The sequence below is a fragment of the Eptatretus burgeri genome, chromosome 3 (genome assembly GCF_056783735.1).
Source record: "Eptatretus burgeri isolate ZD-2024b chromosome 3, Ebu_testis_v1, whole genome shotgun sequence".
NCBI classification, from domain to species: domain Eukaryota; kingdom Metazoa; phylum Chordata; class Myxini; order Myxiniformes; family Myxinidae; genus Eptatretus; species Eptatretus burgeri.
Window position 1 is genome coordinate 82805366 of NC_140963.1, and position 12054 is coordinate 82817419.

General features: G+C 46.4%; 1 protein-coding gene across 2 annotated transcripts in view; it reads left to right on the forward strand.

Annotated features, from left to right (window-relative positions):
* Nucleotides 1–12054, forward strand: part of CUL2 (cullin 2) — a 79108-nt gene that overhangs the window by 51638 nt on the left and 15416 nt on the right. For both annotated transcript variants that reach the window (XM_085874243.1, XM_085874244.1), the window contains exons 10-18: nt 2052–2176; nt 3034–3141; nt 3535–3594; nt 4508–4636; nt 4765–4851; nt 5888–6040; nt 6233–6310; nt 9606–9672; nt 9962–10164. In XM_085874243.1, coding sequence (XP_085730369.1) covers nt 2052–2176; nt 3034–3141; nt 3535–3594; nt 4508–4636; nt 4765–4851; nt 5888–6040; nt 6233–6310; nt 9606–9672; nt 9962–10164 — 1010 coding nt within the window. The remainder of the gene's footprint in view (nt 1–2051; nt 2177–3033; nt 3142–3534; nt 3595–4507; nt 4637–4764; nt 4852–5887; nt 6041–6232; nt 6311–9605; nt 9673–9961; nt 10165–12054) is intronic.

Here is a 12054-nt window from a genome sequence, read left to right on the forward strand (position 1 = left end):
CCTATTAAAAGGCTGACGCACAACGATTCGAATCATAACTGCCGTAGAAATGGAAGTGTCAACATCGCGGTCACACCTTGGCGATCTTGCCAGCGTATGCCAACCTAAGAAAAATGTGTCTAAAACGTTGGGGGCACGTCAAATACGGTATGAGTAAGTTTGGTATACGTGAGTACAACGCTAAAGTACGCTATCATACGTCGTAGTAAGTAGAGTACGTCAAGAAATTTTAAACATGTTCAAAATTTTACGACGTACTCGGCGTATGACACACGTTCCGCATGCGATGGGGATAAGTTTTACACACAATATGTGGACACTTACACACGTCCACAAACGCTACTTATAAGCTACTCATAAGTCGAAACACGTCGCGGTAATGTCTTTTTTGCGCGAAACTTATTTCTAACTTATGTTTGACGTGCTTTGAACCAATTCTTTACGTAGTCCCAACACACATCGACGTATGTAGACGTATTCCAATGACGTCTTCCGGTCGACAAAAAAAATAAATGAACGTGTTTCTAGGTTACAACTGCCATATAAAGACGTGTTCCCAGCAGTTTTGGGAATTGGTATATAAAAATGCTGCTCATAAAAGGGAACCCAACAGTGTTTTCGAGTTCCTTTTTGAGTCGATGTCCATGTCAGCAGTATCAGTATCAGTATCAGTATTAGTATTAGTAGTAGTAGTAGTAGTTTGTTCATGTTGGCAGTAGTAGGTGAGTGTGAGGGGGAGGGTGTGGGTTATGATGGATCGTCCTTGCGTCCGCGTGTCCACGGGTAGGTTCATAGGCTGCCACTCAACGATTTAAATGGCTGCATCTCCACTTTTGAAAGTAGACGCTTGCGCTCAACAATTGGATTTTTTTTACACTCAACGACTTTTAAAACGGTACCACTCAGCCATTTTCATTGTTTACAATGAACGATTTAAATTGCTGTGACTCGCCTTTGTTTTTTGACGCTGGCGCTCGGAAATTTTAATCGTTTCTATTGAACGTGCTAAAACGCTCAAACCCCACTATTGAAAGTAGACACTTGCGCTCAACAATTGGATTTTTTTTACACTCAACGACTTTTAAAACGGTACCACTCAGCCATTTTCATTGTTTACAATGAACGATTTAAATTGCTGTCACTCGCCTTTGTTTTTTGACGCTGAGGTTTTGAAATTTGAAGCGTTTCTTCTGAACGTGTTAAAACGCTCAAACTCGACTATTTTAAATAGACGCTGCCGATGGACAATTGGAATCATAGCCAAGCTAGACATCGAAGTGTGAACATCCTCGTCATGCCGAAGAAAAGTTCGAAGAATGCTGCAAATAAGTGTCCTGGCCGTGGCCGTGGACGCTGACGCAAGGACGATCCATTATACCGACGTCTTTCAGCCTATGAGTAACTTAAAAGTAACGTCTGTCGATGTGTGGCAACGATCGCGTAACGTGCCAACAACACGTTAATCATAGGTTAGAAATAAGTTTCGGGTACGCTAAACATTACCTCGGCGTGTCTCAACTTATGATTAACTTACAAGTAGCATGTGTTGACGTCTGTCAACGATCGCAGACGTGCATACAACTTGTGGCCAGCATAGGGGAACGTGTGAGTCATACGCCGGCATACGTCGTGAAATTTCAAGCATGAAAAAATTTGAGGACAACCAAAAAGTACAACGTTTAAAACCAACGTACAACGACGTATGGCAGTGTTTTTCAGCGTGCTCTCAATGTTATCAAAACTTACCCATAACGTATTCAACGTGTGCCAGCGTTTTAGAAAAAAAATTCAAAAATCAGCATACGTTGGCTAAAACGTCAAGGTGTGACCGGGCCTTAACCCAGAGGAGCCATTTCCACAACAATATTTTATATATTCATGTCTGCTTGCTTCTGCATGGGTCTTGCACATTGTAGAATATTCATTTTATTCAATATCTGTACGATACATTTTATTTTTGGATTTCCTTAAACATGCACATTGCATGATCATTTTCTTACAGCTCGCTCTGCCCCTCCCTTCCCCAATACCTTTCTCTTGTGGTTGTACAGATATGGCCAACATGTATACACTACTGCGCACAGTTCCACAGGCGTTATCTCCCTTGGTGGTGGAACTACAAAATCACATCCGAGATGAGGGCCTCAAGGCTGTGATAAACTTACCACAGGAAAATGTGTGGAGCTCCCTACTTCTCTCAACACCATCACCACCCACACCATCCCCCACAATCCCTTGTTTGTTCAACTACCCTCCTTTCTCCTCTCCTTTGCTTTCTATCAGCACATGCCAGCCACCTCTCCCCTCTCCCTGTTCCCTCAGAAAACACCTTGGCGAATCCACAAGTTTCAAAACTTGATTGTAATGTTCTAACAATCTGTAGAATGTTCAGAATGTCAACACAAGCTGTTTTAGATGGACAGGTCCAGATAAAGCTTTTTGGCATTAGCTCTTCGGGCCCAGCAATTCCGGGCAACCCCTTCGGATCTGGCGCTTCCGGGCGAGCCTTCTTTTTTAAAAAATAAAATATTTTTTTGAATTAAAAATGAACACCCTTCATTACTTTTGATTTATATTCAAATGCTTATCACTTCTCAAATTGTGTGCATTCACCTTACTTTTCAAGAAATGGGTCATTCTGCATTTTTTTTATTTTATTTTTTTTGCAATGAGCTGTATCAAGATTAAGTTCACAAAACTTACTTTGTTATTTCTGCAGATATATGTTTCAACACCTGTCTTTTAATTTGCCTTTGATTGGCATCCTCAGTGGCATTGTGATGCTTTTGTCATTGATATTATGGTTATTTTTTGAAATAACTATCATCATCATGAACATCTTTGTTGTCAGTGACTTGTGACCTATTGTGGGTGGGGAGGGGGGGGGTGCCAACCGGTTTGTGTTGTAATGCTTTCATGAGTCGGACTGCTTGGGTTTAATTCATTTTTTAACTCCTATTTTTCAATTTTTTGTTTTGTTTGAATTACTACTTTATGTTTATTCTTCATTGATTGTTTATTTTTTATTTGCAGATGCCCACTCAATTTGTGGAGTCTGTTTTGGATGTGCACATTAAATACATCCAACTTATTGTCACACTACTTCATGGTGACCAGCTGTTTATCAGCGCTTTGGATAAGGTATCTCTCTCTCTCTCTCACTCTCTCTGGAACACCATATAATAAGTGTGAATTTGGCTTTTTCGACTTCTTTGCTTTGACGGAGATTATTCAACACACAATTTATCCACAAAGGAGAAATTTCTTAATAACAGGCTGGGGTAAATTTTGGTGTCCCTGTTAGTCGGAGTGGAGTGGAGTGTAGTGGAGTACCCCTGTGTGTCCGAGTGCCGTAGAATGCCCGCGTGTGTCCGAGTGGAGTGAAATGCCCGCATCTATCCAAAACGGAGTGGAGTGGATTCAAGTGCTCCCCCCGTGATTCTGAGTGGAGAGGAGTGCTCCCTTGACTCTGAGTGAAGCAAACCAAAATTGCTTCCTGTTTTTGTTTCCCTCCCCCCCCCCCCCCTCTTCCAGGCCTGCTCATGTGTTGTAAATTACAAGGCGAACAAATCAATCAGTCGGTCTCCAGAACTGGCAAGTACTTATGGAATAAGATTTCCTACCTTTACATGAACATTGCTTCTGAAAGCTGATCAGCAAAGTTTCTTTCTGTTGGTAATGAACTTTGATTTTCATTCAGAAATGATGCTGCATACTCATATGCTACTGAGGAACATGATGCTGTGCTAAGTTGGTTATTCAGGTTGCACCTGAAGGTTTAACTTTTCTCATAACTCATTCACTTGGTCAAGTTTTTTTAAATTGACAAATTTATGAGGGGGCGTTGAGTTTGCAACATATCATTTTGTTTTTATTGTGTCATGTTCAGTATGTATATATATATATATATATATATATATATATATATATATATATATATATATATATATATATATATATATATATAATGCTGCAGATGATACCTGATACTAAGACCAGAAGCTATTGAAAGCCGAAGTTTAATTTGTCAATAGATTTTTGCCGCTTTGGCGATTGTTGGAGACTGCAGCACAATACACCATAATGCACGATTGTCGCGGATAACTCTTCGTAAAAGTTGAACATGTTTAACTTTTACGATTGTCACCGATGCACCTCAAAAACGAGTGGACAGGGCTCGTCAACTGCCGCACATTACACAATTGTCAAAAACTTTCGCCAACTAAGCTATTGCCAACAATGTTGTTGAATTTTGTCAGCAAGTGTGCGGCGGGCTTAGTGGTGGAATAGTATGAGTTGTGGAAAGATGTTTGAAGCATGTGTGCTTGCCAGACAGACCTTGGTTTGTTTCTTAACTGACATGCAATGTGTGCACCTGAACCAAACGATAACGCCTTCTCGAGGCTTCTGAAGGGAGGCGTTCCTTAACTAGAGGAGATTTTTGATGTGGGCAGTGTGTTGCGAATTGGAGAAACAATACAGGCCCGTTTTATTTGCCCGTGAGCAGCTGGCGAAGTATTGCGATGGTTTGCTGAAAAAAACGGCCAAAGGAATGACAGAAAATGAGGTGGACGACAAACTCTGCAACTCTATAGTTGTCTTCAAGTACATCGATGACAAAGACGTGTTCCAGAAGGTTTTGCTTTTCTTTTTGATCGTTTTGATTTTGTTTTGGATCATTACTGAAAGAGCAAATTATGTTTGGGATGTGCAGTTATGCTTTCTCTTACTAACTTACTTTCTTTTCCTTCCTTCTTGTACCAGTTTTACTCCCGAATGCTTGCCAAAAGGCTTATACACGGCCTGTCGATGTCGATGGATTCTGAGGAGTCCATGATAAACAAGCTGAAGGTGAGGCAGGAGCTGTTTGCGAACGTGAGTGTTTGTGCTTTCTTTGCAAACTCAGGGTAAACCGTCTCCACACACTCGTCAATAGATCCGACGTAACCTTCTCAACATGTTCGTCAATGTACAAGCCCTGGTATTCAGTTAAATCTGAAATCAACGCAACAACTCGAAACATGTCGCGATCTGGCTACAACATTGTAAATGAACATTGAAACTACATTTGTTATTTTTGTGGTGTATATTTTTATCATCAGATTATGTGCAACTTCGACCATTGTGTCTCCCTTATCACCACCAAACAACCAAAGCAACATCATCCTGATGCTTCCATGGGTGGGGACCATGATGAAGGCTTGCGTGCGACGCCTCTTTAAGCCTTCCCCGAGGATGCGCTAATGCCTAACAGCACGGTCGCCTTGCTGTTCTCATTGTTGTTGATTAATTGCACGATTGGAAGAATGCATGTAACGGTGACTGAATGTACAGCGTGATCGCGATAGTTGACAGCATGTCGTTGTTGCTCTGATGTTAGTGTTGATGTCATGCTGTGCGCAAACTGTGAGTCTCGATCCAAGAGGCTTTCCTGACCCAATTTCCTCATCCCGGATGAGTTTGTTGAGCAAAATTGGGTCAGTTGTGATGTTGCATGGCTTGTGAACTGCTGAGAGGCCATTACGACTCTCAAGCAGGGAATTTCAGATGTGTTTCAGAAGTCTCTCTTAAACTTGTCAAAATGTCATCATTGTCCCAGCTTTCTCCTCTATTTTTTATTTTTATCTGGTCACTGCTGACATCATCACCTTCAAGCAATTTTTTGGTCTATCCATTAACAAGATGGCATGGGAAAAGGTGGGCTGTTTGTGTTGTATTATCAGAACTGTTTTACTCAGAAGACGAAGATTTTATCACCATCATACCTTTCCACTTGTTTCATCCTGTGCTTTCTTTGAATGATTACGAAGGGCAGAGATTAATTTTTTTTAAGCTGGAGCTTACTGCTTTGCTCTCTCAACCTAATGATGCACCTTATTTTGTGCAGCAAGCCTGTGGTTATGAGTTCACGAGCAAGCTGCACCGGATGTACACGGACATGAGCGTCAGCGCAGATCTCAACAACAAGTTTGGCAACTTTGTTCGTGAACAAAAAACTCCCATCGACCTCGGCCTTAGTTTTCAAATATACGTGCTGCAGGTTTGTTATTTCCATTGATCCAGACATTGTATACGTGGGTAAATTTATAGCACAGTGGTCAGCATGGCTGCATCATTTTGCCTCTGCGTACATCTTTATTGAATGCTGCTTTGTATTTGTAATAATCCATGCTGTTTTATGATTTCTTTGCAAGCAAATGTAGCAAGAACTTCTTGTGTGGGTGTCTCACAGGCAGGTGCTTGGCCGCTGTCCCAAATTCCATGCACTCCATTTGTAATTCCTCAGGAGTTGGAGAAGAGTGTCAGAATGGTAAGGTTGTGTTTCCTTCTCCACCCATTTCACCTCTTGCCCATCCCTTCAATTACCTCATCCCCCTTCAATTACCTCATCCCCCTTCAATTACCTCATCCCCCTTCAATTACCTCATCCCCCTTCAATTACCTCACCCCCCTTCAATTACCTCACCCCCCTTCAATTACCTCACCCTCACCCCAGTTCAATTTCCTCACCCTCCCTTCAATTACCTCCCCCCCGTGATTACCTCACCCCCCCTTCAATTACCAACACCCCTTCAGTTAGCTCCCCTCCCTCGCGCTTTCAATTACGTCACCTCGACCCCCTTCCTCATCCATTAAATTCTCTCCCACTCACCCCTCAATTACCTCTCCTGCCCTCACCACTTAAATTACCCCTGATACTCGTGCCATACTTCTCACTTCGTGTTCATGCTCACTTCCTTGCTTCCCACATGACAACTCCTGCCACAAGAAAATATATTTGCTCTGCTAATCACTGCTTTCTTGATCTTCCATACTGCTCTGCCCATTGGTCATTCGACGCTGTCCGCCCACGTCGTGGCGCTCTGTCCCTGTCCGCCCACGTCGTGGCGCTCTGTCCGCCCGCGTCGTGGCGCTCTGTCCGCCCGCGTCGTGGCGCTCTGTCCGCCCGCGTCGTGGCGTTCTCTCCGCCCGCGTCGTGGTGCTCTGTCCGCCCGCGTCGTGGCGCTCTGCCCGTCCGCGTCGTGGCGCTATGTACGCCCGCGTCATGGAGCTCTGTCCGCCCGCGTCGTGGCGCTCTGTCCGCCCGCGTCGTGGCGCTCTGTCCGCCCGCGTCGTGGCGCTCTGTCCGCCCGCGTCGTGGCGCTCTGTCCGTCCGCGTCGTGGCGCTATGCCCGCCCGCGTCGTGGAGCTGTGTCCGCCCGCGTCGTGGCGCTCTGTCCGCCCGCGTCGTGGCGCTCTGTCCGCCCGCGTCGTGGCGCTCTGTCCGCCCGCGTCGTGGCGCTCTGTCCGCCCGCGTCGTGGCGCTCTGTCCGCCCGCGTCGTGGCGCTCTGTCCGCCCGCGTCGTGGCGCTCTGTCCGCCCGCGTCGTGGCGCTCTGTCCGCCCGCGTCGTGGCGCTCTGTCCGCCCGCGTCGTGGCGCTCTGTCCGCCCGCGTCGTGGCGCTCTGTCCGCCCGCGTCGTGGCGCTCTGTCCGCCCGCGTCGTGGCGCTCTGTCCGCCCGCGTCGTGGCGCTCTGTCCGCCCGTGTCGTGGCGCTCTGCCCGTCCGCGTCGTGGCGCTATGTACGCCCGCGTCGTGGAGCTCTGTCCGCCCGCGTCGTGGCGCTCTGTCCGCCCGTGTCGTGGCGCTCTGTCCGCCCGCGTCGTGGCGCTCTGTCCGCCCGCGTCGTGGCGCTCTGCCCGTCCGCGTCGTGGCGCTATGTACGCCCGCGTCGTGGAGCTCTGTCCGCCCGCGTCGTGGAGCTCTGTCCGCCCGCGTCGTGGAGCTCTGTCCGCCCGCGTCGTGGCGCTCTGTCCGCCCGCGTCGTGGCGCTCTGTCCGCCCGCGTCGTGGCGCTCTGTCCGCCCGCGTCGTGGTGCTCTGTCCGCCCGCGTCGTGGCGCTCTGTCCGCCCGCGTCGTGGCGCTCTGTCCGCCCGCGTCGTGGTGTAAACCCCGCCCGCGTTGTGGAGCTCGCCCTGCCCCTCCCACAAGCATAATTGGGCTTTCCATGCCTGCTCATGTCGTGACCATCTCTGCATGTGAGTGTATGATTTATTTGTGTCACAGCTTTTTTCAACATTCCTGGAACAATTTCCACAGAGCTTTAGAAACTCAAGGAAACAAGAAGGGCACTCGGTGGAGCACATACCTCCGCCACATAATTCCTGATCCACGAGAACATATCGGGCCCAATACATTTTTGGAATATCATGCTATACAGTGCTATATCGTTGTTGGCCCTATATCTCAATGGTGAAGAATCACTTGCAAATTAAATAATTCTCCTATACAGATACAGATTCGGATCGTCACCAAAATCGAATCAATTCTTCCTCGTCACACACCCAACCTGTCCACCAAGTTTCATCCGAATCCGTCCACAACGAGGCGGAGGTATGCGCTCCACCGAGTGCCCTTCTAGTTTCCTTCTAAAGCTCTCTGGCACTTGTTCCAGTAACGTTGAAAAAATCTGGGTTTTGGGGGGTTTTTTGTCAAGTTTGAATAAGGATATTGCATTGCTGTGTTGACTGACTGTCTCGGCACAACTTTGAGGTTGTGGGTCCATTGATGTTGAGTAATGTACTGATGTGGACCTGCGACCAGGGTTATGGATCCGCCGTTTGGAGAGGTTCTGGGCTGATAGGATCGATACCTCGATGAAAAACGATGCTCAGCTGGATGATCCGGGCAGTTGGGAAATCTGTAAATTGCTTTTAAGTTAAGGTTATAACTTCAAATAAAATAGCTTTTGTTAGAACTCACCAGTAAATTGTGTGTGTGTGTGTGTGTGTGTGTGTGTGTGTGTGTGTGTGTGTGTGTGTGTGTGTGTGTGTGTGTGTGCGCGTGCGCGTGCGTACGCGCGCGCGTGCATTTATCGTATCGTATTGTATTGTATTGTTTGGCTTCCTTCTTGGGACTATGGTGCAGTAATTGGTCTTTATTTTGATTTCCCTTGTGCTCCCCTCATGCTGCCTTCCCCTCCCCTCCCTTCCCCTCACACTTCTTTTTCCTCGCTTAATGCTGCCTTCCCTTCCCCCACCCCTCCTTGCTCACTCCTCCTTCCTTTCGCCCCCACCCTTCTTTGATCTGCCTACCTCCTCGCTCATCCACCCCTCCCTCTCCTCCATCTCCCCCTCCCCCTTTAGTATACCTGTCGTCCGGACGGTGGTTGTCTCCGGACGTGTTCGGATGGTTGATATGTCTCGATGGACCTCGCCTCACGCTGCTTTCCCTTGCCCTCCCCTCATGCTGCCTTTCCTTCCCCCACCCCTCCTCACTACCCTCCTCACACCCCACCCCCTCTTCCTCACTTCCCCAGCCCTCTTTACTCCCACCTCCTTCTTCTCTCTCCCTTCCTTCCTTCCTCACTCTCCCCTTCCTTACTCACTCCCCACCCCTCTTCCTCACTTCCCCAGCCCTCCTTACTCCCACCTCCTTCCTCACTCTCCCTTCCTTCCTCACTCTCCCCTTCCTTACTCACTCCCCAACCCTCTTCAGTGTCCCTCGTCGCTCCCCTCCCTCCTACTCCCCCCATTGCAAAGTGACATGTTGTATTCGCAAGTTGACAAATATATGTATATTCTTTTTCTCCATCCACTCATCACCTTCCCTTACCTTCCCCACCAGTTTGAATTATTTTACAACCAGAACTTCAGCGGGCGGAAACTCACGTGGCTACATTACCTATGCACAGGTCTGGAAATTTGCATTATTGTGTGCTTCAGTGAGATCATCACCAATTTGTGAAAATAATGCACAGTGATGAAAGAATATGGAATTCTCCCTCTCCTTTGTTCATATCTCATCAGGTCACAGTTATCCTTCTACTGTAAAGCAAGGGCTTTTCATTGACTTAGTGTGCATGACACGCATTGCCCTCTTTCTGTTTTTTATTAATGATCGTGGGTTTTTTGCTTCACTGGATCTTCAACAATGACTTAGATTTCCGGTGAATAATCACAATAATGTGTGCCCTCTGGCAGGCGAGGTAAAGATGAATTATCTCACTAAACCATATGTGGCGACGGTAACCACATACCAGATGGCGGTGCTGCTCACGTTCAACAGTAGCGATGTCGTCACGTACCAGGACCTTGTGCTGAGCACGCAGCTGCAGGACAAGGAACTGGGCAAGACGCTACGTTCACTGCTCGACGCTCGGCTGCTCAGTCACAGTGCTGGCGAGGTGAATGTTGGTAATGTCTTCGTTTGTGTGATTAAAGGTTGTCATTGTACCTCGTGTATCATAATATCCTTTATGTAATATTGCAGGAGGTAATGCAGTGAAACAGGTCGTGCCTTCTGCCCATCATCTATTTGTGCTTAAATCTGTCTTTCCCAATTAATATATTCTCCTCTATCATCGATACAGAATCTAAATGATTGTCACTTTAAGTCCCGAATAGCTCGGTTTGGCAAATCGTTAACAGATTAATGGAAGAGGATGATCAAGAGGAACTCTCAATACAACACACATGGAAGCAATTCTGGATATCATTGACCATAAATATGCAAAGATAAGCCAAAATAAGTTTATCCTAGAAAAGACCACATCATCAAAATTATGTTTGATAACAAAGGGATGGAAATGATCATTATAGATAAAATAATACAACATACGGAAGTGTGGAGTAAACTTTTCGAAGCAATACAACAGAGAGAACCAGCAAGGGTTGTGTACACTTTGTGAAATCCAATTGGGAGAAAGATCTTCACTGGTGGGAACTGTGGTCTTACAAGTCAGAAGGGGAGTTGGGGGGTGGGGGAGGACTCAACATGATAGTGGGGCCAGGGCCTGGGTGGGAGAGGAACTAATGGTGTGATGATGGGCAGTGCTTGCTGAACCCCATACTACACTACACTGAAATGAACTGCTGTCCTCCAGCCCCTTTTATTCTGCTGACGCCCCGCCCCATGACATTGCCAAGCCCTGCCTGCTCTGCGCTCATTGGCCGTTCAGGCTGCACTCAAGCCAACGCCCACTTCTAAGTTTCTCGGTCCATCCCGAAGGTTCGAGGCTTGGCAAGAGTGCGTCTCAACTTGCACCTTGGTCATCTTGCTTTAAATAAAGAGGACATCGCATTCTTTAAAGAAGACATAGAATACAGATTTACAGAAGATAAATCAACAAAAATGTGGTTTGGAGAAAAGCCTTTTCTCACACAAACATTGTGAGGGGAGACAATATGCTATTCTGAACAATTATCGATGCATATTCCTTTTACAATTTAAGCCTGGTGTTGGCTTAGTGGTTAGGGTGGCTGGCTTGGGATCCTAGGGTCCTGAGTTCGAGCCCCGTTGGCCACTGAATTAACACCAGGGGGTTGACTCAGCCTGTCATCCTTCTGAGGTCGGCGAAATGAGTACCAGTGTACTGGTCCCGGTGTATTCCCCGGTTAGAATAGGTGTACCATATCCCTGTGTCGTAAGAGGCGACCAGGGTTGGCATCAGGAAGGGCATCTGGCCATAAAAACGTTGCCTCAAGAAGGGAACCATGATTGCATGGAGGCCGCAAAAAATCTAACACCTGCTCAGCAGTGGGGGAAATGGCTGTAAAAAGGCTGTTGTATCCCTGTTACAGTTTATTTACCTCACACTTGCACTAAACATGAACTAGGGGAAATAACTATTTTCAATCTACGCATTATTAGCCCAAGGAGTCCTTTCCACAACACCATGACAGTTTCTTTTTTCCCATGAGTGCTTCTAATGTACATGGTGGTCTCATTTCTTCAATCACCGATTTCTTTGTTCTTCTCAACAAAGTTAAAAAGTCCGTGGAAATTTTAACATTTGGCTCGAACACTACATTTCAAAACTGTCGATATTCTTCCTTTGTTTCTTTTTCACCGTCCACGACTCACATCCATAAAAAACGTCCCTTCTAACAAAAATGCAGCTGTGCTGGACCAATGAAGGAAAGGATGCTATGAGCAGATTTGGAAGAACAAACACCAAGGGTTTATTTAACAAAGGCAATCATTAAAGCGAGTATTTGTAAACAAGAAAAGTAGTCTGTCAACTCGTGTAGCAAATTTGGGGTTCATATGCATTTTTGGGTATAATATGTGCAAC